This window comes from Plectropomus leopardus, chromosome 7 (assembly GCF_008729295.1).
Source record: "Plectropomus leopardus isolate mb chromosome 7, YSFRI_Pleo_2.0, whole genome shotgun sequence".
In the NCBI taxonomy this organism is placed as follows: domain Eukaryota; kingdom Metazoa; phylum Chordata; class Actinopteri; order Perciformes; family Serranidae; genus Plectropomus; species Plectropomus leopardus.
The window spans coordinates 4,607,331-4,635,305 of NC_056469.1; the positions used below are offsets into that span (position 1 = coordinate 4,607,331).

At 39.0% G+C, this 27,975-nt stretch overlaps 1 protein-coding gene, 1 long non-coding RNA gene and 1 pseudogene across 5 annotated transcripts in view; 2 read left to right on the top strand and 1 right to left on the bottom strand.

The window, feature by feature from the left end:
* The window catches only part of cep162 (centrosomal protein 162), a 32,404-nt gene extending 30,681 nt beyond the window's left edge, over positions 1-1,723 (top strand). For all 4 annotated transcript variants that reach the window (XM_042490778.1, XM_042490779.1, XM_042490777.1 and 1 more), the window contains exon 29: positions 921-1,723. In XM_042490778.1, coding sequence (XP_042346712.1) covers positions 921-1,133 — 213 coding nt within the window. In that variant the 3' untranslated portion in view covers positions 1,134-1,723. The remainder of the gene's footprint in view (positions 1-920) is intronic.
* A 16,540-nt stretch (positions 1,724-18,263) lies between these two features.
* Positions 18,264-27,652, top strand: LOC121946276 (annotated as a pseudogene).
* Positions 18,961-19,815, bottom strand: LOC121946278. Its single transcript, XR_006106002.1, has 3 exons — positions 19,736-19,815; positions 19,525-19,627; positions 18,961-19,124 (listed from the first exon to the last, which is right to left on the bottom strand). It is a non-coding gene; the product is annotated as an uncharacterized LOC121946278 (long non-coding RNA).
* Positions 27,653-27,975: the final 323 nt, after the last annotated feature.

Below are 27,975 nucleotides of genomic sequence, written 5' to 3' on the forward strand. Positions count from 1 at the left end.
CATCCGGAGTAGGATTTCGGCAGCATTAATCAAGAAGAGAGCATCCAAGACTGACTCTAGACCAGCTGAGTGCATCTTTCAGGACAGGTTGGTTGCTGCTCCCACTCTCTGTCTGCGCCACACCGTCAGTTATCACGAGCATGCTGATTCGCTGCTGAATTTAGCCCTTTTCCCACTGGACCAGTATTACCTGTGGACCTCGTGTAATGTAGAACATGCCTGTGTTTCATGTGGCGCATTTGCACAGGATAAGCGATGTGTGTATTTTACTCAAATTTACTTACAACAGCAGGACATCACTTAGCTTCAGTGCCAGTGTTGTGGGCCTGTGCTTTTATCAGAGGAGGGGAGTGGTGGGGTGTAACTTTTTATTTAAAATAAATAGAAAATTCTGCCTTTTTCAGTTGATTTTTTTTTACTCCTGACCCATTTTGCAGCACCCCTTCACCCTTCATAAATGACGCAAACAAACGCTCCCTATCCCTAACCACTGAGGGAGGCCAGCGCTGCGACTAGGAGCATGCGCAGAGCGCCATTTAAAGTCCGACTGAGGTGTTCACTTGGCAGAGGAAAACAAACAAAAAAAATCTGTCAACCCAAAGCAGCAGCAAATCACTGAGATGCTAATTTACACATGACTAATTTTATTCCATGAACTCTGTGTTTCTGGAAATATGGTCAGTAATTTGCCCTGTTTTTTTACTTTACAAATTATGGACATGGATGATTCGCGTGGGATTAAAATTATAGACATCCTCGAAAATTACTACAAATTGAGGTTTACAGTATCAGAGATGTACAGTGTTTCCTGAAGTGGCTCATGCATGTCACCCCAACTAGCCAACACATTTAAAGTCACTGGAGAATTTTTCTGAACTGGACACGCTGAGCTCAGTAACTGCCTGTCCCTCCCCTCGCAGGTGATTTGTGGATCGCAGCAGGCCCTGAAGGTTGATCAGCAGTCAGAGGCAGAAATGTGGAAACGTCTGGCTCAGGACAAGAGCAGAGAGTTGGAGGCTTTCCGTCTGGAGCTGGACTCCATCCTAGACATCCTGAGACATCTGCAAAGACAGGGAGTGGTCCTCCCTGCTCCTGACCCCTCAATCTCAGCTCCTCTCACCCAGAGGACTTAAAGCACTCACAGGGTTTGACTGATGACTGTAATTGAAGGTAATGCAGATAATTGTGTGTTTATGCCAAAGAAAGACAACAGCAGCAACAATCAGAGTGTCAGCATCAGAATGAGTTCATCAGTGTCTCACATATCAGAAGGCGGGTTTCCATTACAGATTTACACAGAACTTAAGCAGTATTTTTGAAATGTCGATAAAACACAATTGTGAGATGACTGTGTTTCCACTGAGTGATGTCATGTGACTTTTCCTCTGTGTATTTTCTGAATTAACTAATTGAATTGTGTTTCCATTAGACTTATTTATCTATTTATCTATCTGCAATTTCAGTTTGCCCAATTTAAGTCAATGGAAACCCACCTTGAGATTATGCTTCCTGTTCTACATCAGCAGCTGCTGCTGCAATATCAGTAATACACATACAAACAGAAATGACCATTCGCAGAGACATAAACATTTAAAGACAAAACACACAGAATGTCTTTCTACACACACTCTACCTGTTTCATATAGTGTCTATATATTTTGTAGCTAGTTTCTATTTTTTAATTTAAATTGTTCTAACTTATAGTAGTGAAAATAAAAACATATTCAGGTCAACACTGTTATAATTGCATTCTGTTATAAGCCCAGTCCAGATCTAATCTTTTTCATCCTAATCTTGGTGGTCAAGATATATTATTCCAATACTGTTCCAGAGCCTTTGCAGTGTTCTTTCAGATGCTAAAATGCAAAGTTGAGGTTTGCCATCTGCAAAATGATAGAAAAGTGACACCATTAAAATAGAATATTTGGGTAAACAGATAAATGAATTTTAGGGTGGAGAGTAGGCAAGAAATGTAATATGTAAATGAATGGACGAATGCAGGGACCAATTTGCGTGTTCTGCCATCTAGCAGCTCCGCCTTTATAATTTTAAAAATTGTAATAAGTCTAAAATATTTTTACATGTCTCCATGATGACAGCTGATCTTGTCTTATACTCAGAGGGTACGGAGCTCAGAGGGTACATCTGTGGCTTCTGCTCTTCCTGTTTTTTTAGCCACTATGCTAACAGCTGCTTTTCAAATCTCCCGCAGTGGGTCGCACAGATTAATATGTCATCAAAATGCCCATGGTCATGTCTTTCTGGCTTTATGTTTTACCTAAACTTTGTTTTAGGGCCTCCGTTCATGGCTCAGAGGCGAGACCACGCTGTCCGCCGTTGCCATGATCGAATGTTATATACAGAACGGTGAGCAGTGTAACAGCATGATATTCCCACCTTGAACAGGTAGTGTTAATGCGGCTATTGACAAGCTGTTAGCAAGGTATCACCTCGCGCTCTCAGTCAGATCCATCCATGGATCTATAAAGAGTACTGGATACAGTTTGCAGGCAGGGCCCCATTCTTCCCTGTCAAGTTGCTCAGTGGTGCATGAAACTAAAAAAATCCCCTTCCTCTGTGTGGCCCGTACAGCAGGCGCACAAGAGACTTCAGATGGCCGAATCAGCTACTTCCGCTATCTTGAATGAGGATACAGTAATTCAGCTGTACAGAAATTATAAACTTTCCAAATGTTATTGGACTGAATATTTGGGTAAACAGATAAATGAATTTTAGGGTGGAGAGTAGGCAAGAAATGTAATATGTAAATGAATGGACGAATGCAGGGACCAATTTGCGTGTTCTGCCATCTAGCAGCTCCGCCTTTATAATTTTAAAAATTGTAATAAGTCTAAAATATTTTTACATGTCTCCATGATGACAGCTGATCTTGTCTTATACTCAGAGGGTACGGAGCTCAGAGGGTACATCTGTGGCTTCTGCTCTTCCTGTTTTTTTAGCCACTATGCTAACAGCTGCTTTTCAAATCTCCCGCAGTGGGTCGCACAGATTAATATGTCATCAAAATGCCCATGGTCATGTCTTTCTGGCTCTATGTTTTACCTAAACTTTGTTTTAGGGCCTCCGTTCATGGCTCAGAGGCGAGACCACGCTGTCCGCCGTTGCCATGATCGAATGTTATATACAGAACGGTGAGCAGTGTAACAGCATGATATTCCCACCTTGAACAGGTAGTGTTAATGCGGCTATTGACAAGCTGTTAGCAAGGTATCACCTCGCGCTCTCAGTCAGATCCATCCATGGATCTATAAAGAGTACTGGATACAGTTTGCAGGCAGGGCCCCATTCTTCCCTGTCAAGTTGCTCAGTGGTGCATGAAACTAAAAAAATCCCCTTCCTCTGTGTGGCCCGTACAGCAGGCGCACAAGAGACTTCAGATGGCCGAATCAGCTACTTCCGCTATCTTGAATGAGGATACAGTAATTCAGCTGTACAGAAATTATAAACTTTCCAAATGTTATTGGACTGAATATTTGGGTAAACAGATAAATGAATTTTAGGGTGGAGAGTAGGCAAGAAATGTAATATGTAAATGAATGGACGAATGCAGGGACCAATTTGCGTGTTCTGCCATCTAGCAGCTCCGCCTTTATAATTTTAAAAATTGTAATAAGTCTAAAATATTTTTACATGTCTCCATGATGACAGCTGATCTTGTCTTATACTCAGAGGGTACGGAGCTCAGAGGGTACATCTGTGGCTTCTGCTCTTCCTGTTTTTTTAGCCACTATGCTAACAGCTGCTTTTCAAATCTCCCGCAGTGGGTCGCACAGATTAATATGTCATCAAAATGCCCATGGTCATGTCTTTCTGGCTCTATGTTTTACCTAAACTTTGTTTTAGGGCCTCCGTTCATGGCTCAGAGGCGAGACCACGCTGTCCGCCGTTGCCATGATCGAATGTTATATACAGAACGGTGAGCAGTGTAACAGCATGATATTCCCACCTTGAACAGGTAGTGTTAATGCGGCTATTGACAAGCTGTCAGCAAGGTATCACCTCGCGCTCTCAGTCAGATCCATCCATGGATCTATAAAGAGTACTGGATACAGTTTGCAGGCAGGGCCCCATTCTTCCCTGTCAAGTTGCTCAGTGGTGCATGAAACTAAAAAAATCCCCTTCCTCTGTGTGGCCCATACAGCAGGCGCACAAGAGACTTCAGATGGCCGAATCAGCTACTTCCGCTATCTTGAATGAGGATACAGTAATTCAGCTGTACAGAAATTATAAACTTTCCAAATGTTATTGGACTGAATGGACAGAGGTCTCTTTGACCGGTCAGAGAGTCTTTTTTGGCCACAAGACTTTATGTCACAGATGTAACTGTTTGGACAAATTCAAAACTTTGCCTCAAAGCCTGGCACACCTCCTTCACCCTCTTGCCCAAATATGATCATTTCTGGCTTCAAAAATCCAAGATGGTAACGGCCAAAATGCCGATTTCAAGGATTAAATATGGAAGTCCAAACGCCAATAGTTGGGATCACAATAGCTAGATCCATTATTTTATACAGTCTATGGATTGGTCCCATAAAGAAACTTGATTGAACTTGATTTACACCACTTATCCTCCTCAAAATAATAATATCCAGCAGTCATCAACCACTGAAATGAAAAAGATTGTATTAGAGAGTGTGTTGCTCTTCTCTTCTTTCATTGACAGGCAATTTAGAATTGATCTGAACTGATATTTAAATTCTGTATCTTGTATAATAGTGGACATCCCTTGACTTTTTATAAAGGACTCTGAACAGTAAGTGATGCCTGCAAACAAAGCCTGTCTCAGCCCCACATGCAGTCACTGTTGGCTCAGTAAACAGTATCCTTCCTCCTCTAGTGGCTTTATTTTTTCATCACCATCCAGCAGACACAGTACATATTGACTCTCATTCCTGGAGCTCCTAATAAGCCTCAGTTGCCCATACACGCTGATATTTCAGACATTTATAGAACCAAACAGCAGCAGACATCACAATAAAGGCGAAGATGGGTTTGGTCCAATCGAGGGCGTTAGATGTAGATGGTTTGGAGGAAGGGAAGGAGCTAATGGGGCCCTACTTTACATCCTGACCCACTTTTGTTTGATGTTACAGATTATTGTATCGCAGCTGAAATGGTCAAATTGCAAGATTTGTTCCGCCATTGTTGTATGAAGTAAATCCAAGTGTACAAAAAGAACTACAGTAATTCCACTAATGCAATGCAAAACTATACATATTTTCTTTACACAGTTGTAGGAGAGCGACAGCTATAGAAATACCGCAGTGCTACTTAGAGATCAGACGATGGAGGATTTTATCGTGTATAATGATGAAAACACCTTGTGAATATCGTCCTTAGCAGCACCTTAAGAGACTGATGAGTGACCAATAATAAAAGAGACTGCCAAAACAGGCAACATATGCACCAATCTCAAAATATATTAAGTTTTTCAGTACAAAGGACGTACACTAAAAAAGACGTGTGCAATAAAACTATCAATTGTGATGTCGCCCACTGGTTTGTGGACTGCCATTTTGAAGCCTCGAGTTTGACATTGCGGCTATCACCATTTATTTATTTATTTATTTTTAACCAGAAGTGACCATATTTGGGTGAGAGGGTGGCGCTGTGGAGGAGAGAGGGGTGGTGCTTATTCACAGACTGTAGCCAGTCCTTGGAGACAGCTTGTAAACGGGTCAGTTATTGAAAAAACATAAATTCATCCCCGAACAGTTGTCAAAAATTAGCTATAGAGACCAAAACTTTTCTTTTTTTTATTTTAACCAGGCTTTTAACATGCTCTTTCTGCTGTTACATTTAGCATTTTTAAGTTGGCGGTTTATGAGAATTGACTCTCTTTTGGAGCCAACCTCAAGTGGTCATTAAAGGAACTGCAGTTTTTGGCACTCAAGCATCAGCTTCATTTTCTTTTGCCTTGGAAATTGCAGCTTGGTATTTAACAGTTATGACAATTGTATGTAAACGTGTGCAAAATTAAGTGTAAATACTCCGAGTTTTTGTAGGGGTTGAGTTTGAGCAAGAACAAGTCATGCATTATGAAAGATGTGGTCAGTTTGAGTTTGAGGAATATAAAGGGATCCACAGTTTAGTTTATCTTTTGTGCTGACTGTGAAAAGTCTTTAAAAAAAGAACTTGTAGAGAGAAATCTGAGTTAGCAAATGTTAACTGTAAACATACCATTCATGTCCTTTGAGCGTGACAGTATTAGTACATCCACTGCACACCGAACGTTTGTTCCTGCCCTCAATCCTTGACAGCTCATAAAATCTGAAAAATAGAATCAATAACTTACAATGATGCTGTTCTGGATTTATATTCTTTGAATCATTATTTGAAAGTTTCTGTCGTTTTATGTGAATGACCATTTTTACTCCACTGTACTTAGGTGTTTTGGTAACACTTCTAATCTAACAGCAGTGCTAGTTGCAGTGACTCACTGAGGATGAGGAGCTCCGGTCTTGCTCAGAAGCGTGAGCAGGAAAAACATGAAGATGACAAAGACAGCCAGGCCGACCCAGAAGCCGATCACTATAGAGTCTACAAAATTAAAAGAAACAAAAAAAGATAGAGGATATGACACATGGTGACATGGGTAATAAATCCGCTCAGACAACACAACCTCATTATGAAACTCATAACCCTGGTAATCGTGATACAGGGTTTGAGAGGGAGGGTGTACAAATATGAAATGAAATTGTGTAATAACCTCAAGCTTTATTACATTAAGAGGTAATCAAACAGCTCAGATCCCGCACAAAAGGCATGTTTTCACTGGATAGTGACGCCATAGGAAGTGAAATACCACATAACGGGAGAGAACATGTAATAAAATAAGTAGGGTTCATCCTCTGGGGAGCATAAATGTGCTTGGTACATTTCATGGGGATCTGCACAGTAGGCCTATCTTTCAATTTAACAAGTGTCACTGAGGCTCGGTTGGTACTTTATTTTTAATACCTTCCTGAATTTTCACTGATTTATATGGTAAATAATGCTATTAGTGTGCGGTATAGTGCTTTTTAGGGCATTGTAAACCACACCAAAATAAAACTCACCAAACCCATCTTAGTTAGTCTTGTTAGTTTTCTAGTTGGTTCCAAAAATCAGAGTCTCATTTGATCAAAATAGTTAATGTGAAAATATGGCGAGAAAAAGGTTATTTTCCCCCTTTTTTCACTGCCATTGCGTCTGTTTACAGGTTTGTAGCATTATCCCCACCACCCATGTCTGTCGGAGTGCCAACTTGAAACACTTGAAACTGGCTCCAAAACAGAGTCAATCCCTATAGACCCCCATGTTAAAATGCCCAACTTTACAGAAGAAATAAACATGTTTACAGTCTGGTCTCAATAGCTAATTTCAACATTAATGACAACAACTGTATGGAGATGACTTTTTCGCAACTCACCAGTTTTTATTTTATTGAAGCTTAAAATTACACATATTTAATGACAATGAATGTGCAAAGCTAATTCCACAGCACAGTGTGGGTTCTGAAGTTTTGCTCTGGACAAAAATGTTGGATGAAAGGATGGACTGCCACAAAAGTAAGACAAAGCACTGCTGACATGTTAAGTAGTGGATAGGGTCATGACTAAACATGTCACTCAGAACATTTTTCAGAGGCCATATTACATGTGAAACTGTGTTAAATTTCAGGTGTATTTCAGGCCTATGAAAAACTTGTATTCTGGAACATGTCTTTCATATTTTATCATCTGACATGTGCTTTCAAGGGGACGCATTGTGTGCTGGATCCCTCACTGACTTTAGTGGTTGAACCTTAACAGTATAATAATAGAAGAGTCATACTAAGTTCATCCTGGACCCCAGGCTCCGTACACAAATGGACTGTTTATGAAACAAGTGGAATGAGAAGTCCTTATCGAGATCTTATAAAAAAAAAAAAAATGTTTCCAATTCCATGACAACTAGCAAACTTCAGATGCTGATGAAGATCTCGTGATGAGACCAATTTCCAAAACATCTACTCACTTTTACCGTTTAAAAGCGATATATGGATATTTAGTTGAGTATTTCAAAGATTTTAGGACATTTCTAGGATTTAAGGACAGTTCTAGGACTTTGCAATGTTTCTAGGATTTTAGGACATTTCTAGGACTGCATAATATTTCTTGGATTTTAGACTGATGGATTTTAGGACTTAAGGATGTTTCTCAGATTTTCGGACATTTCTAGGATATTAGGACATTACTAGGATTGTATGACTTAGGTTTGATAGTTAAAATCAGGAAATACACTTTAAATTGTAGGCTGAAACATAAAGTATTAACTAATATAACATCAACACTGCACAGGACGTGTTCCACAAAGGGTACGATGCTCCCTTTGCTCAAGACCTCTTCATTTCTTCGCTGCTAAAATTCCACAGGTGATGTTGCTACACAGAGAGATGACACAGGTCACTTTGACTAACTTTACTGTAGTTTTACAGTAAGGTACAAACAAACAGGTACTTACAGCGGTGTGCCTGTAGTCCTTCAAACAATAGCGGCTCCTCATCGTCATAGTATTCATATCTCCATTCGTAGTCTGGGCCTGGAGGCACACTGGTGCTGTTTGGACCATCAGTGCCAGACATCTCAAAAAGAGAAAAAAAAAGCTGGGAAGCAGACTGAGCTGCCGACTGTTTCGTTCGAGGCTGTGGGAATCCTTGAAACATCTGACTCATATCTCACATCATCTCAGTGCGTAATGGCACACATTTGCTTGGAGCCTCGAAACAACGCACACACACACCGTCAGCTCCAATTGCTGCTCACTCTCTCCCTCTGTGGACCTCTTCCCTCCCTCCCTTTATGCAAAACTCACAGCTTTTAGAGAAGAGAGGGAAATGGCTGGTGTTTAGCTGGTGGTAGTCTTAGATTTCCCTCATGATTGGCTATACGGTGGTCACACATTATGATTGCTTATAGCCATGATTTCTTGGAAAGTTTACAGAAATGCAAAAAGAAGAAGGAGAAGGAGAAGAAGACGATGTTTTCGGTTAGTTCTCCTCATTACGATTAAATTCAAGTTCATGTGTAAAATCACTGTTGAGCCCCTTTAATAAAAAACAGTTTATTTTTCCCACCACAGTTATCATCTCATGACCAGCTGCAGTTTGGGAACCGCTGAAGGACGCCTCCGTGATACCGGACAAGAAATCATGACAGTTGTCTTTTTCATCCTTTCACCTTCTCGTGTATCCATATTCTCAGGTATTTGTTTCTGACCTTTTACTATGCCTCTTGGCGTGTTAGCTCACCTGCAACAAGATGTTTACATGACACATAATGTCACTGATTCACAACCCTGCAGTCCCACAGCTGTGTGTGACATCAGCATAGTCATTGCACTTTTAAACATGGTGGCAACACACACAATTTAAAGGGATAGTTTGGATTTTATTTGAAGTGGGGTTGTTTAAAGTACTTACACATAGTCAATGTGTGACATACAGAAAATGTCAGTTGGCACGCCCCAAGTTTGGGGTAGCAGACTGAAGTCCAACATGGAAGCAAACTTTACTGCTGTGGATGGACGTCAGCAACAAAATGTATTTTAGCCAACTAAAAAATGTCCTACCTAAGAAAAAAAAGAATCAGTATCAGTTTATGTGTACAATATACTGAGAGTATTTTCACTGCTTTACCTTAATGCCAGACCATGAATTCCAACAGGAGAATGAAGCTGTTATCCCAGCAAGCAATTTTTGGTTCTAAAAACATTTTGAGAATGGTACAATGCAAACAATGCAGTGTTTTAGTTATGTTTGCAGCGGTAAGTTTTCTTTTAGTTCCCTGAATGTTTTTCTTAAACGTAGGGTAGCATTGTCTATAATCTCCTGAGACCCATTTGAAAAATGTTTTTATAATTTTTTTATTGTTATTTACATTATTTAAATAATTGAGGTAATTGATTTTCTTTTTCTAAAAAATGCTATTCATTAATGTTTTATAATTTGTCCCTTTTTGTGGACATAAGGTCAGTCTTGTGTAGAAATAAATGCACATTTAATTAGAGTAACCTACAGCATAATTACATTATAAAATTACATTCACCTTTAAAAAATGTAACATTTAAGTTATTGTGCTTGCTTTGTGTGTGTGCAAATTAAAAATAATCTCTGTTTACCTTTATGTGTCAAATAGCTAAAATTTAAGAATCTGAGTTCAGCAAGCCACCTTAAATCCAAAATAGGTGCCGGATGGTAATAATGTCTTCCTAAGGCACCTCTTCAGCTGATATGCTTTTATAAAAGAACATTCTGTGATCTGTCACCACTCATCATCACCAAAACATCCTCAGGATGTTGTCTGAGCTTTCCTCAGACTGTCTGAAGGAAAGCTAAAGCAGTGACAATACTCCCAGTATAGCATACACTCAAACTGATATTGATCAGCTTTCGTGTCGGACTCGGAGTCTGCTTCACCAAACTGAGGGCATGCCAACTCTGAGCTACTATAGGTAATACACTAATAATGAATAAGTACACCTTACAACCCAAAAAACCTGAAGCATCAATTTAAGAGTACTTACATAAATCCACACCCTCCTGCACTCCACTGAACAATAGGACTGATTCTGAGCTCAGCCCTGTAGCCATGCAGCGCACAATGAGATGAGTTATGATGGTCACAGCAGCCTGTAGCACAGTGCTGACAGTCACACACTACGAGCACAACTCAGTCATTTTAACAGTCATGCTCACACTTACAACAACTTAGTGTGTAGAAGCAGAATTTACATGACCAAAAATAGAAATATGGGCCTTAGGGACTGTTTGGCCCAATGTATGTGCTTTTCATTATTCATTTTTTGATCATTTTGGCTGTGTTCATGCATGTGGCATATATTTTGAATGTGTATTTTTGTTTAATCTTGGAATTTCCAGCTCAGTTCCCACAATTAGTCTGAAATACACTGTTTACAAAATTGTTACATCGATATTGTGAAGTGCAAAAAAAAGTGTCATTGAAAACCATTCAAAGTATAAAAACATGTTTTTTACAATTTTTCACCTGATGTCTTTTTTTTCCTTTTTTGTTTTTACCATATTTAGAGAAATATGGAGAAAATACATGCTATTTCCAGTGGGTGCACAGCACTGACATAGTCCAGGTTGTGATAATTAAAAAATAACAAAACTGTGCTTTAAATATAAAAATCTACATAGCATTTAGTATATTGAAAATAATTCTTCTTTTTTTTAAAAATTAAAAACATAGTAAAAAAAATTATATTTATTATAAGGACTAATGTTTTAAAAAAATAAAGTAGAAAATAATATTAATGAATATTATTGGTTTAAGCTTGATTTTGAAAAGTGCATTTTGCATGCAGTCGTATGCGTGTGAGTATTTCACACTCCACAAAAAATAATAATGTATAAAAATCAGTGTTGCTGATTTTCATTGACATATCTCAGGGTGTGACAATAAAAATACAATATTCTACTTAGCATATAGTATAAAATATTTGATATTTATGATTGAGAGTGATGTTGGTTGTTCGCTGCTAAAATTAATTAATTAAAAAGTTCAAAGAAAGTGTCAGTATTGGAGGAACTTTTACTTCGTAAAACCTCAGGCAGCTATTTTTGAATATTCATTTTTATTTAAATTTTAACCTCACTTTCTAAAAAAATGAATGCAGGGAACTTGCTGTGTATGATGTTGACATTATTCATTCAATTATGTATACAGTGTATATATTCAACTCCACTTGATAAATACAGAACTGCGTCACTGGCTGGCGCTCCTCCTACAGCCGTCAGCCACGTCATCTGCATTTGCCAGATACAAGATTTCAGTAGATATTTAAAATTTTCGCAAGGTTTCCTGAGGGTTTCTTGGAGAAGAAAGTGTCGACTGGTTCCAATTAAAGGGGAAATTATTATTCGAGTGAGTTGTGTGGATTTGATTTTAAAAGCAGTTTTTATAAAAAGCCAGTAAATATTATTATGTGAATCCTTTGAAACCTGAGCAAATCAGCTTCCTTTAAAAAACACGGGGGAAAGGCAACAACAAAAGAAGAATAACAAAAAAAAAATCATAAAAATAACAAGAAAATGGCATGCAATTTTGTGGGGACAAAACACCTTAAATGAAAAAGACTGAGGGGAAAAAAGCAAGACTTGAAAAATGTGCTTAGAAATTACAATGATTCTGTAACATACTTTTTCAATATGGAATTATGACAATTAGGAGTACAGTTTTTCCCTAGCTTTTGTATATTTGCTCTGGACATTTTTCCCTCACTTTATAGAAATAATTTTCCAAATCTACTCATTTCTAGCAATTTTTTAAATAATTCCTACCTATGTTTTTAAAAGAAATCACACCACTCAGGTGGTGCCACTCTTTACTCAGGTTTCAAAGGTTTTCCAGAGTTTTTAAATTGCACTTATATTTTCAGATTGTGGGCTTTTTTAGGGATCCAATATGCCTCTCCACTCCAACAAATGTAAATATACAGTATCCATATATATACACACACGTACATACATACATATTAAAGCCAATATCTGCAGATGATGTGCTGATATTGTACATCACTCGCTGTTTTGCTTTAATAACATATCTTCATTTATTCTTGTGGGAAGACAGCATCTAAAAATACACATTGAAGTTTATTTTAATTCAGATTTCCATTCTGGGAATGTATGCGAAAAGTGCATATTTAACTCATTCTGAACCAAATCATGTTCCAAAGACAAAAAAAAAATACAGTGTGTATGTCGTAATGGTGGATTTCAACTCTAAATGTACTCATAAATCACAAACAGTTTATTTTTGACAAGGATACTTTAGCCTATTATGTGTTTTTTTTCTTTTCTATCCATTCCAGTGAATGGAGAATCTGAACAGTAACCACCATCAGTAAAATAAATGTAATGATAATAAACAGTCTTAAAAGACTTTTTTTTTAACAAAAGACAGCTTTTTTTTATTTCACTAATTGTTAACTCATATCAAGGTTTGCCTTCCTCTCATTGCTGTCTGGCTTCATTCAGCTGACACTGATATGAAAGAGAATATAACATCAGCTGAACTTTTGACAGAAGAAATGATGTGAAGGAGGATTTGAGTTGATGTGCAGATGAATGATTTGTGTTTCTTCTCCCAATGAAAGTGTGTGTGAGCTGAGCAGTATGAATTCGTGTGAGGATGGAGAGGAGGGAGGTCCTCCGGGTGGGGAACATGACAGCCAGACCAAAGCACAGAGGTGAGAGACGATCTCTAACTGTCCATGACTCTTCTCTAAGTCACAGCTCAGCACTCAAACGTCTTTGTGTGTGTGTGTGTGTGTGTGTGTGTGTGTGTGTGTGTGTGTGTGTGTGTGTGTGTGTGTGTGTGTGTGTGTGTTTTGAAGCCCAGAGCAGCAGCACACAGCAGACTCTCATGGACCTGAACCTGGACCTGAACCCAGCTGTGTATCCCTGAAGAGTGACTGGTCAAATGGTCGTCTCATTAATTTTAAAAGACAACAACCTTCTGCTGGAAAGAGGTGAGCTGCTGATAATATTATAATATTACTGAATCATGTTTTAATTGTTGTTGACTCAGAGAAGTTTATTTTGAGCACGGTTCTCCTGCGTGTACATTTATATTCTCCCATTTAAGAAATCTGCCCAGCAAAACCAGCCTTCAGCTCTACTGTTGAATGTGGTCTCTACACAATTTTTTGATTTAGGATGGAAGAGTAATTTCGACTGAGGCTAACAGATGTTAGCATGAGTCACATCAGATAGACTTTTATTGTCAATAACTGATTCCACGCTAGCTCAAGATGTCATCAAAGTCCATCATTTGTTATTGTTTGGACTGAGAAACAGCAGGAAATAATAGTGTTTAAAAAGAACTGACCACAGTTGAGATTTAGTCTATTTCTTTTGTTTACATTTTGAGCTAAAATACTTACAAAAAAATTTTGAATTGTCTGTTCAAAGGGTTTGACATGCTGCTGAGGTTTTTTGTTGTTTTGTTTTGTTTTGTTTGGTTTTTTTTGGCACAAATGTTGACTTTGACTCACTGATGAACTGATTAGATTTTGGAGGTCAAAGGTCAAGGTCACTCTGCTCTTGTCTGCCTTTTTTTTGTAAATGTGATATTTCAAGAATGCATTTAGTGAATTTTACTCAAATTTGGCACAAACGTCCACTTGTACTCATGGATGAAGTGATTAGAGTTTGGAGGTGAAAGGTCAAGGTCACTGTGACCCTCCATCTGTCTCAATCTGGTGAACATGATATCTCAAAACGCCCTGGAGGGAATTTCTTCAAAACTGCCACAAATGTCCACTTGGACTCAAGAATGAACTGATTCGATTTTGGAGGTCAAAAATTCATATGCTAATGATGCCAACTTTTCAGTCAGTAATTCCAGTTGGTTGGAAAGTCTAGTTCTAGTTGTTGTCTAACTTACAGTATTTTTGATATGGTTGTTTTAATCTACCTTAGATTTGTGAAATGTTCTGCCGTATGTTTTTCATGTTTTGTCAATAAAGACCAACTGAGTCAGCCTTAAACTCGAAAGAAATCATTATTTGACATGTATTGTGATAAGTATCAATATCAACTGATATGAAATGTTTTCATATTGTGATAATATTTCTGGCCATATCACCCAGATCTACTGTGAAGGGTCTTGTCCTTGGTTGCTTAGTTTGGCCTGACAGCCAGCTCGAGGGAGTTGTTCCAAAATTATTCAATTTAAGGATCAAGGAGGCCACTGTGCTCTTGGGAACCTTTCATTGAGCAGAATATATTCTATATTTATCTGCTTTTAATATGTCTCTTTTAGGAAGAAGGTGAAAGAACCTGAACCCAGCTGTGTGTCCATGAAGAGTGACTGGTCGAATGGTCATCTCATAGATTTTAAAAGACAACAGCTCTCTGCTACAAAGAGGTGAGCCACTGATAATATTATAATATTCCTAGATTATATTATCAGCTGTTAATGATCCAGATATATTTTAACCCTACTGGGTCCATGGACATTTTTTTGTGTTTTTTGAATTTTATTTTTGCGTAACTTGGCATGATGGCATAAAATTTGGCCAAGTTGTGTATTTTTATCATGATTTATCATGATTTTTTTTCTTCAAGTCTTTAAAATGCCTTTTAAACTAAATAGAGGAACGTGTGTCCCTTCGGCTTTGTATTGTGCAATTGACTCCCATTCAAAATGCATTTTTTTAATATACTGCCATTGCAATTTGATTTCTATTTTTATTTATTCTATTTTTTTTTTCATTTAGTGATTAGGATGTCATAGTGTGGTGTGCATGTGTGTGTTTAGAAATTAATGTGTGTGTGTGCGTGCGTGCGTGTGTGCGTGTGTGCGTGCATAGGTGTGTGCAGCTACAGATGCTTAAACACATTTTAAATTGCTGTTCTAATAGGGATTCTTAAAATGTTCTCATAATAATCTTGTTCATGTGTTAAAGAGTTAAAATTATGAAAATTAATGAATATTTGTTATCTGTGGTGAGGACTGAACTTAATAATGGCATTCATAAGACAAAAATTGGAAAAAATATATTGATACATAGTAATCCACTGGTGGAGCAATTTATTTACAAACAACTTTGCACAAAAAATAAAAACTGATCAGATTCAATGTTTTTCTAAAAAAAAGAAAAGAATATTTGTTATGTATGGTAAGTACTTAAGTTAATAATGGCATTCATAAAAAAAAACTGGAAAAAATATCTTGATACATAATAATTCTATGGCAATCTTTAGAAGAGCATTTTTTTGTGTGTCCACTGTATATGATTATTTTCAGCACGGCTCTTCTTCACTTTCATTTTTATTTTCACATTTTAATGCTGTCCAGTAAAACCAGTCTTCAGATTTAGACCTCATTTGGTCAAATATTCTATGGACTTTTCATCCTGGCTTTGTCCAATATTCCCATTTTATACTCACACGACTCTCACTTTGGTTTTATAATGTATCGCATGGCTCCTTGTATTGGCCGAAGTGTTCCACACTCCGGCAGTCACCCCCACAGGACTCTCTGAGGGACACAGTCATAAACTTCAAAAAATATATGTAGAATGGATGGACAAACTTCATGATCCCAGCCCAATAATATGTCCAGAACCATAAGCTTGTTACGGTGAATGTCATCCACACCTGGCACCTTGACGTGTGGGTCAGAAGTAGAGTGTATTGTCTTCTAATTGGAAGGTCAACAATTCAATCCCTGGTTCCTCCGGGCAACATGTCGTAGTATCCTTGGGCAAGATACTGAACCGATTTGGCATCTGAGTGTGCATGCGTATGAAAGGTTACTATCTAGTAGGTGGTACCTTGTACGGCAGCTTCTTCCAACACTGTTTGAATGTGTGTGTGAATGGGTGAATGTGACATGTCCTGTGGAAGTGCTTTGAGTGGTCGAAAAGACTAGAAAAGCACTATTCAAGTGCAGTCCTTTTACCATTTGCTGCTGAGGAGCTTTTTGACTACCTCAGACCGTCTAACAGGGACATAGGTGAGGCTTCTCTGAGTCTTTGAACTCTCCACAGATGACAGGTTGGTCATGTTCAGGAGTTCCTCAAATAGCTTTTTCCACTGCTCAACAATATCCCCAGTGTGGGTCTGCAGTTCATCTGCACTGCTGAACTCAACCTAAGTCTTGCAGTTTGCCAGAGCTTCCTTGAGGCCAACCGGAAGTCCTGCTCTGTAGCCTCTCCGAACTCCTCATATACCTGGGTTTTTGCTTTGGCGGATGTCAAAGCCACAGCCCCACTACGACAGGCACTGACGACCCTCTGACCAGAACTTTTAGAAGGTTGTAGGTAGATTTATTTATAGATTTATTAAAGTTTAAACAACGAAATTACAATTTTTAGCAGCCACCTCCACAGTTTAGGCTTTGAGCACAGCTCACTCAGATTCCAAGTCCTCAACCTCCCTGAGAATGCACAAACAAGTCTTCTAGAAATGAGAGTTGAAGCCTTGCAGACAGGGGCTTCAGCCAGGCATTCCCAGTTCGCCCTCGTTACGTGTTTGCATTTATAAGGTCAGTCTGGCTGCCTCCCCCGTCAGGTGATCAGTTGACAGCACTGCCCCTTTCTTCAACTGAGATCTGTTAATACAACCTCAAAGTTGATCATTGATCTTTGGCCTGAGGTGTTTTGGTACCGAGTACACTACAATGATCCTATGCTCAAACATGTTTTGTCATGGCCAGTCCACGACTAGCACAGAAGTCCAGTAACATAACACCACTCAGGTTCAGATCAGGGAGACCGTCCCTCCCAGTTGACCCCCCTCCAGTTTTCTCCACTGTTGCCCACGTGAACACTGAACGCTTCCAACAGATCGGTAGAGTCCTCTGATGGTATCTTTTACAAGACAACCCCCTGGACTTGCCAACCTTGAGACCTGAAAAATAGGGAGGATTTCAAAACCAAAGAAGGACTTTGGGGTTTTTCCTCAAAAAAAAAGAAAAAAGAAAAAAAGAGTTGTAGGGACTTTGTTTCCTGCATTCTGATGACTTTTAAGAATAAAAATAACAAAATAATATGTAAATTGCAACAGCATTTTTATAATGTAATTGTTTTAATTCTCAGGAAAGACTACAGAATAATCCCCCCTCTGATATGAACTTGCATGAATCTGTGGCATTAACTAAAATTACTCAGTTTTCATTCATTCATTCATCCTTTTCATCGCACCATGTGACCCCTGTGATCAAGAGAGCTCAGAAGGTCCCATTGCTCAGTCTGCCCAGAAGCATCACTCTCCCCTGGACTCAATATTCATGGTCTGTACATATACAACAACTACTTTCACATCTTTTCTGTTCACAATCATCTTCCTGCTGCACTTTTTAGACCAGTAGTTGTCAGTCCATCTAACATGGATGTGCTGTTTGGCTACATGGTTTTAGCTTTATTGGGCCTCATGCAAGAAAAGATAAATCATCAAATGTTCTTTTATGTTTGCTTATATCCAGGATTTGTTCTTCTTTTGTTAGTAGTCATTGATATTTGGGATTCACTACCACCATATTTGCTTGTCTCTTGGGTAAGAGAACATTTTACAAGTGGTTAGAGCACTTGTATCACTTGACGTTCTTCATCTTATAGCCTTTTTGAATGTTGACCTGCCCTCCTATAGTGTTTAGCAGGCATTACCTGCACGAATAGGTGACTTATATGATCAAGTGGGATTCAGCATTGTGCACACAAAGAGCAAATTTGGGTGGTTTAGAGCATTTGGTGCATCTGGAGTTGACTTCTTGTATTTATTTCTGTCTTATCAGAAAATTAAGAAAAATATCAGAGAAATTTACAAGAATGTTGTTGCATGAGGCCAAGTGTTTTATTCGTGTAAATGTATTTGTTCCAGCTGTGGGAGGAGAAACTTATCACTATTATGAAGAGTGAGTGATGGAAGATGAGGAGGTGTTGAACGATGAAGTCAAAGAGCAGACAAGGAACAGCAGAGAAGCTTTTCTGAAGATCACACTGCACTTCTTGAGGACAATGGAGCAGGAGGAGCTGGATCACTGTCTGCACAGCAGTAAGAGGATTTCTCTAAAGCTTTAACATGATGGATAAATTGGACATTTACTGATGTCTCAAAAGATTGACAAAAATAACAGAACAAGAATTCTGCTTTAATGCAAAGCAGGTTTTCACATACAAGGGATTTGCCTTATTGATGCATAACAAGGACAAAATAAGAAAAAATAAAAATAAAAGCAAGTATTGTCAAACCAAAAATACTGCTACTCCCAGCTGCAGGCTTCTGCCACAACAAGGGTTTTCAAATCTTGTAGCACCACCTACAGGTTCAAATGTATAAAATGCTGCAGATTTGTTCAGCATCCTAATCAGTACAACTTCACTGATATTGTTGCCATGTAATATTACTTTAAAAAAAAAGTAGTACAGTGGTGTTTAACTATTGGCCACAAGGTGGTGCTATTGGCTACATTGTAAAATATGTCATCCAGCTCTAGGTTGTTCTTTCTGCCACCTGTAGACAGACTTATGCCCATCAGAGATGAGTCCAATGGCGGTGGTGTTGTCCATGAACTTTAGGAGCTTGACATATTGCTGACTTGATGGCTCAGCTGTTGGTACACAGGGAAAAAAGGGGAAAGGACACAGAAATAATAGAAAATAATGTCCAGAAATTGTCCAGATTGCCCAAGTTTTCTCCATGTGTGAAAGAGCTATGTAACATCCATTTGAAAATATGTCAGGTATGATAGCAAAAAGTTTAAATAATTTTACTTAAGATAGCAATGCCGTCAACTGTTACCAGTATTATCTGCTGGTCTTACCTAATTTTACTGTCTTGCTCCACCAAAATAATATCCAATTTGTCGTCTGTCTGACTGTGTGCGAGCACAGCTTTAGAGGGATTAAACTTTCATAACATGTGCTTCAGAAATCACGTACTATGATTATTTGTTGTCTGTTTATTCAGGAACTCTTGCTGTATTTTGTCAAAGTAAACTCAAATCTTACCTGAAGAAGAAGTTCCAGTGTGTGTTTAAAGGGACTGCTAAAGCAGGAAACCTAACTCTTCTGAATCAGATCTACACAGAGCTCTACATCACAGAGGGAGGGACTGCAGAAGTCAACAATGAACATGAGGTCAGACAGATTGAAACAGCATACAGGAGAACAGACAGACCAGAAAAAACAATCAGACAAGAAGATATCTTTAAAGCCTTACCTGGAAGAGAAGAACCAATCAGAACAGTGATGACAAAAGGAGTGGCTGGCATTGGGAAAACAGTCTTAACACAGAAGTTCACTCTGGACTGGGCTGAAGGCAAAGCCAACCAGGACATCCAGTTCACATTTCCATTCACTTTCAGAGAGCTGAATGTGCTGAAAGACAAAAAGTACAGCTTGGTGGAACTTGTTCACCACTTCTTTGCTGAAATCAGAGAAGCAGGAATCTGCAGGTTTGAAGAGTTCCCGGTCATGTTCATCTTTGATGGTCTGGATGAGTGTTGACTTCCTCTGGACTTCCGCAACAACAGGACACTGACTGACGTTACAGAGTCCACCTCAGTGGATGTGCTTCTGACAAACCTCATCAGAGGGGAGCTGCTTCCCTCTGCCCGCCTCTGGATCACCACATGACCTGCAGCAGCCAATCAGATCCCTCCTGAGTGTGTTGACATGGTGACAGAGGTCAGGGGGTTAACTGGCCCACAGAAGGAGCTGTACTTCCAGAAGAGATTCAGAAATAAGAAGCAGGCAGACAGAATTATCTCCCACATCAAGACATCACGAAGCGTCCACATTATGTGCCACATCCCAGTCTTCTGCTGGATCACTGCTACAGTTCTGGAGGACATGTTGAAGACCAGAGAGGGAAGAGAGCTGCCCAAGACCCTGACTGACGTGTCTTCACTTCCTAGTGGTTCAGACCAAATGAAGGACATCAAGTATGATGGAGGAGCTGAGACAGACCCACACTGGAGTCCGGAGAGCAGGAAGATGATTGAGTCTCTGGGAAAACTGGCTTTTGAGCAGCTGCAGAAAGGAAACCTGATCTTCTATGAATCGGACCTGACAGAGTGTGGCATCGACATCAAAACAGCCTCAGTGTACTCAGGAGTGTTCACACAGATCTTTAAAGAGGAGAGAGGACTGTACCAAGAAAAGGTGTTCTGCTTCATCCATCTGAGTGTTCAGGAGTTTCTGGCTGCTCTTCATGTCAATCTGACATTCATCAACTGTGGTGTCAATCTGCTCACACAAAAAAATACATTTTGTGTGACAACCTTCTATAAGAGTGCTGTGGACAAGGCCTTAGAGTCCAAATGGACACCTGGACTTGTTCCTTCATTTTCTCCTGGGTCTTTCACTGCAGACCAATCAGAAACACCTACAGGGACTGCAACCACAGACAGAAGATGGCTCGAAATCCAATGTGGCAACGGTCATGTACATTAAAACAAAGATTGAACAGACTCCATCTCCGGGGAAAAGCATCAATCTGTTCCACTGTCTGAATGAGCTGAACGATCATTCTCTCGTGGAGAATATCCAACGGTATTTGAATTCAGGAAGTCTCTTCTCAGAACATCTCACTCCCGCTCAGTGGTCAGCTCTGGTCTTCATCTTACTGTCATCAGAAAAAGATCTGGATGTGTTTGACCTCAAGAAATACTCTGCTTCAGAGAAGGCTTTTCTGCAGCTGCTGCCAGTGGTCAGAGCCTCCAACAAAGCCCTGTAAGTGGGATTTATTCATCAATATGTACTGCTGCTTCAACAGGGGAGAAGAAAAATAAATAACTTATTACTTCCTTATTATTGTCTTTCCAGACTGACTGGCTGTTACCTCTCAGAGAGAAGCTGTGAAGCTCTGTCCTCAGTTCTCAGCAAGTCCTGTAATCTGATAGAGCTTGACCTGAGTAACAACAACCTGCGGGATTCAGGGGTGAAGCTGCTGTCAGCTGGACTGACAAGTCCAAATTTCAAATTGGAAACTCTCAGGTTGCATGAAGTTACAGTTTGCCTTGTTTTTTTTTTTTTAGATTTTGTTGAAGATTTGGTTAATTGTTTAAGATTTTACACCAAACCTTGAGCTCCATTAAATTTAAAAAGGCCCTCCAATGTCGGTATTTTAAAATTCACAGAGCAGAACGTTTTCTAATGTATTTTGTTCTAATTCCTGATTTGCATGTAGAGTACAAATTAAACTCTGGCAGAGATTTTGAACCTAAAACTTGTCTGAATGTCATGTGATTTTGATACTGTTTATTATTGATTCAGTCAAGATTAGCTGATACATTTCCAACAAGTAAAGCAGCAGTTATTTTAACATTCTGAGGAGAGTTTACATATTAAGTCCAAACTCATCTTCTTCTCACTTTATTTGCCCTGTTCATTATTTCCTCTTCAGACTGAGCTGCTGTGCATTCACAGAGCGAAGCTGTGACATTCTGTCCTCAGCTCTGAGCTCTAGCACTAGTCTGAGAGAGCTGGACCTGAGGAACAACAACCTGCGGGATTCAGGAGTGAAGCTTCTGTCCACTGGATTGGGGAATCCACACTGTACTCAGGAACTCTCAGGTCAGGATTTATTAACCCATTAAAGTAATAGCCATCTGATTTACATTGTTGGATAAACAGCTAACTTGTATTTTGTCTGCAAAAGTGATTTGTCCAAGGACCTTTAACTTAACTTGGGCATTAGTTTCTGGACTCACGGAACTACTTTTCCTGATAATATTTCATCATGTTTTGTTGTTTTTGCAGTTATTATATACCGCAGATACATTTTAAAGATTTGCTCTAAATTAGTATCTGGGTTGGGGAGACTGTGGATCAGGAGGTAGAGCAGTCATCCACTGATGAAACAAGAAACAATTGCTATACCTATCTATCAGTCTATCTACATCCCCAACAACACACAGTAGTTTAAACAGCTACTGGGAGTGAAAGGAAAAAGGATTTAAAAAAAGGGAGCAATAGAGTTGGGAGCATGGATTCAATCTGAATATTTGAGCCTCTTGCTTGATTCTCTAGATTGAATCAGCTCAAATATTTTTACTTGCAGTTCGTTTTTTTGCTTTGGACCCATTTTATCTCTAGCTTTTCTTCTTTGTCCTCCTCATGAGGCCTAACAATGTCTCCCCACTTTCCTATTCCCCACCTAACTATCCTTGGAACTATTCTATTTCACAGTCAGGGGTTAACCAACTGCATATTCTTCCCCTCAATAGCAAAATCCACCAGTACGCCACAGTTAGGTGGCAGAGATGGAAGTGGTGCTATTACCTAAGCAGTCAATATTCTCTGCAATAATGGTACTCATTGGTTTGGAAAATCAACTTGGACTTGTCTTGAATTAATCCACTTTGTGATTTGTGAAAGCTTTATGTTAACCAGCTTTGTCCTGCCAAAACTCCTAACCCTCTTATGTTATGTAAGTCCATTTCAGCTAAAAATGTGTCCTTATTCCTTGTGTTTCTATATCTCCCATTGAATTTATGCTATCTGCCAGATGACTGCCACCCATAATGTTACAAAGGCGAGCGTGAAAAAGCACAATAACATACATATCACAATGCATTTGTTGCTTTATTCTCAGTTCTTTTTCTCCTTCATGCATTTAGTTTGAGCCATTTTCTTATACAGTGCAGGCACACTGATCCTATCAAGTGCCTTACATCCTTAATGTAAATGTCTCCAGTGAATTACTGAAAGGGTACTGTGGTATTTCTTCTGGGTAAAATGAAAACCTCTTGGAGTAGCCGTTTTGAATGAGATTAACTCCCGCTTTGCCATTTGACCGGGCATTTTCTGAATCACAGTTGTACAAAAGTGCACGACGCACTCCCCCACCACGACGAGACCATCGTTTATTCACCTTCTCAACACAAAGGAGCAGTAACCTAATTCACTCTTGGGCATAGTTTTGCCAGCCTATTCAGGTCTCCCTATTCCACCCTTTTTAACTCTCTAACCTCTGGTTTTTATTACTGTATCCTAGTTTCTCTGGTGCATTATAGGATTTTAGAACATTTCTAGAATTTTAGGAAATGTATTGGATACTGGGATGTTTCTAGGACTTTATGACGTTTCTAGCGTTATATGATGTTTCCAGGATTTCAGGACATTTTTTAGGATTTTAGGACATTTCTTTGACTTTTTTTTAATAAACAAGTTCTATTTTGATGCTGCTGTATGCATTCTGGCCCCCTATGTATACTAAAAGTACAGAACTATTCTTAGTGTGAATCACTTTAGTCACTCAGATAATCTGCCATGTGTATTGTTTTGTGTGTTTGCAGTCTGTGTAATCACAGGGGAAGGCTGTGCTTCTCTGGCCTCAGCTCTGAGCTCCAACCCCTCCCACCTGTGGGAGCTGGACCTCAGCTACAATCATCCAGGAGACTCAGGAGTGAAGCAGTTGACTGCTAGATTGAAAAATCCTCACTGTAGACTCGACATTCTCAGGTATGAACACTGGTTGAACATAGTAAGGATATATTTCTGTTGATAGTCTCTGGGGTGAACATCTCCAGAAACAAAAATGATAATTGACTGTTGTTAATGGTTGATGCAGTTTGGATAGATCTCTGCATGTACAAGGAACTGTCTTTCATTTTGATATAAAAAGATTTGAATCCAAAATAGTTAATTTGCGTGATTTGTGTAGATCCGACCAGATTTTTTAAACTACAGTTTATCCCTGATGTATGCATTTAATTTATTTACTTATTTATTTTATCTTCTGTCTATCTGTCAGTTTAATTTATATCATTTATATGTATTTGTATCATATTTCTTTCAGATGTGTTGTTTTGATACCTGTGCTGTGCTGTATCATTTACTAAATTGTTCACTTTAAATAAATAACAAAAGGTGTCATATTGGCAGAAATCAACATTGGCCAATTCTAATATTTCAATTTAAAGCATATATAGGCCAGTACTGATGATATGTCCACATTCATTTTTACTAATATTAATAATAATGAATGTCAAGTGATAGCAAAGGTTATGAATTATTAGAAGTGGTGCACATAAAATGTCCTAAGTTCAGCATTCATAATACATGCCAAAGTGATAACAGTGTTTGAAAGAAGATCCTAAGTCTCGAGTTACACAGTACATTGTAACTACCATAATTACTACTCCTATGTGTCATAACAGATATAGAATGATGTCCTATTAACATCAACAATGCTCTATAACAAGACTTTCTGAGCTTTAGGTGAAGTGACAGCACTTTAAAAGGTTATTAGCCATTATATGATACTATAACAAAAGTAGAATGACTTGTGAGGAGTATTTATTGACTGAAAGTAAAATTTAAGACAAATGAAATCATTTTAGTCAGTCAGTTCTGCCTGCTCTGTATAAACAAATAGTAACTGCAGTTCAGGAATCATTAATAAGTCAGAGTCTTATGATGGAGAATTACTGACATTTTTGTTGTTCCACTGACTCCAAAGTAGTTATATTGAGTTGAAACTGAATTTTGAACCTGACAACTTCAGGACAGGACAGGGCAGGACTTTTGAAATGCCACATTCAAGAGTATTTCTCAACCTTCTGGTATGTGTATGAGAGTCATGTCATTTCTGTCTGCATGCTGACCATAGACTGTATATAAAGATGGACAAGTGAAGTTAAAATGTCCAAGATACGGGCGTTGCCATATTATGATGGTGATGTCATTTAGAGCCGGATTCTGCACACTGTTGATATCCGCGATGGGGGAGTTCCGGCCAAAACACCTGTCCGACCAGTTGCAAGCAGCTCTATTGAATGTGAGCACACAGATTGGTTGTCTCAACTGTCAATCATAGCAGAAACTCCCCCTTTTGTAGAATTGAGTAACTCATTAAAACTCAACTGATCATGAAAACAAACACTTGAACAAACACCAGGGTAATGAGAACTACCTTTAGTGACAGAAAACATCTTAGGGAAAATTTTATTTGGCTTGAACTTTGGTGAGTGGACATAGGACAAACTAAAAACTCAAAGTGGGGGGGTGGGCTTTATACTGCAGTCAGACACCAAGGGGCGATCCATATTGAAAAGTTACACATTCGGAGAGCTGTTATGTTTTCCATCTTTAGTTACAGTCTATGATGTTGACATAGGAAGTGCTGCTCTGATCCTCTTTCTCTTATCAGGGTGGAGCCTGGTGGAGTCCGATGGTTGAGACCAGGCCTGAGGAAGTGTAAGTGTGTTTTCAAATTGATTCATGATAACAAAGCATCTTCAAACTGTGACATTGTTCATGCAAATCTCCAATGCCATCATCAAAGTGATGGCAGATCAATAACTGCAACTGTTTTTTATCGTTTTCTCTCCATCAGATTCCTGTGCACTCACTATCGACCCAAACACAGTACACAGACACATCAAACTGTCTGACAAGAACAGGAAGATGACGCATGTAGACAAGGTACAGCCTTATCACGATCACCCAGACAGATTTGATGAGTGTCCTCAGCTGCTGTGTAGAACTGGTCTGACTGGTTGCTGCTACTGGGAGCATGCGTCAAAGTGTCAGTGAGTTACAGAGGAATCTGCAGGAGAGGAGACAAAGCTGACTGTTTGTTTGGATTGAATAATGTGTCCTGGAGTCTGTATTGCTCTGGTGGAGGTGGTTACTCTGTTTCTCACAATAACAGAGGAACAACCATATCCTCCTCCTTCTCCACGTCCTCCTCCTCTTCCGTCTCTAACAGAGTTGCAGTGTATGTTGGCTATCCTGCTGGCACTCTGTCCTTCTTCAGAGTCTCCTCTGACACACTGATCCACCTCCACACCTTCAACACCACATTCACTGAACCTCTTTATCCTGGCTTTGGTGTTGGGCTTGGGTTCTGGTCTGGTTCCTCAGTGTCTCTGTGTTCTCTGTAGGTCTGACAGTCTCCTCCTTTTTGAGAGTAATCCTCTCACTGCTATAGCGGTGTGCTTTTGCAACAAATACGCCTGTGTGAACAAACCTTTTATTTGTATAAAAAAATAGTCAAGTTAGACATCCTACTTTGGCTCATTACTGCCTCTCAGGTTTAAGACTAAATTGCACCTATAAACAAAAACCCAGTTTAATCACCAAACAGTTCAAACTGACTGGACAAAGAGTCAGTCATAATGGGATGGCACCCAGGGTGGCCAATCAGATTTCAGGGATGGCCTTTGCCACCCAGGCTACTCCCTAGACATGTCTCAGAATGACAGGCAGTAAATGTGTCACAACATTTTTTGCCAGCAGCATAGCGTCTCTTTCTCTCCCTCTCTGCTGTCCACGTGTGCACGCGGGAATCTGCTTCATTAGCCTGTCCTAAAAGAAACTATACATATAACCAAAATAATATATATTTGTGTATGTGCAGTAGTCACATAGACATTATATAACAGCCTGTCAGAAAAAATGCAGGTCTGTGTGTGCACAGGAGGGTCTGATGATCAACACTGAGGGACAAGTTACAGTGGACAAGCATCAGAGAAATGGCAGAGCTTAAAGTCCAGACTGAAGACAACAACTCAATAATTTCGGGGGGGGCGGGGGCGATTGCCCGCTGACCTACTAATTTAAAGATTCAAGGGTACATTTTTTGTATTTGACAACTGTTAAGATGTTTGAATGATTTTATTTTATTGTACTATTATATTTTATACAGAATCGGAATTTCGCTCTGACTAACTGTTGTTTGCAAACTTAGGAAATTTAAGACAGTTTTTGTTTAATTTTTACTGAATATTTGAAGGCAAACTGTTCCATTGATACTGACATATGTAGCCATATCACTTATTTTGTTGCTAATGTATGTTATTGCAATTAATAATACTTTTCAGGATTTTTGTCATATTATTAAGAATATTGTTATTGCACCACAATTCACCCTGAAATCATGTCATATTATGTTAAGGCTATATCACCCGCCCTTACATTGCAGTAGGTACAGGATCACGGCAACAGAAATCTTTCAGATTGTTGTCATAAATTAATGAACTTTGTACAAAATAATTCAGATTGATTGAAAAGATTCCTCATTTAAACTTTAAACTTCCTCCACTTCCAGTCCTTTAATAACTGAAGCTATGATCTTTAAATTATGGAAATGCTGTTTACATTTGTCTCATGTCACAATAAAATCACAATGTCACTGTCACTGTTTTTGCTGTCTTTCTCAGTTATTAGTCACTGAGATTATTCAGCTCAGGGATAAAGCATACAGCTTAAAGATTATAGAGTTGTCTTGCTTTTTTTTCATTGTGGTATTTGCCTTGGTTTTTGTTTGTCACAGTGTAAACCCTGGTGATCATTTACATTCTGAATTTTCTGGTTGTCAATTTTTATAGTGTATTCCTTGGTCATATTTTAAGTGTATACCCAGGTTGTCACATTGTTGTTGTTTTTTTTACAAGGTATGCCCTGTTAGTCATCTCAGTTGTCATTTTGTACAGTGTATACGCTTTTTGT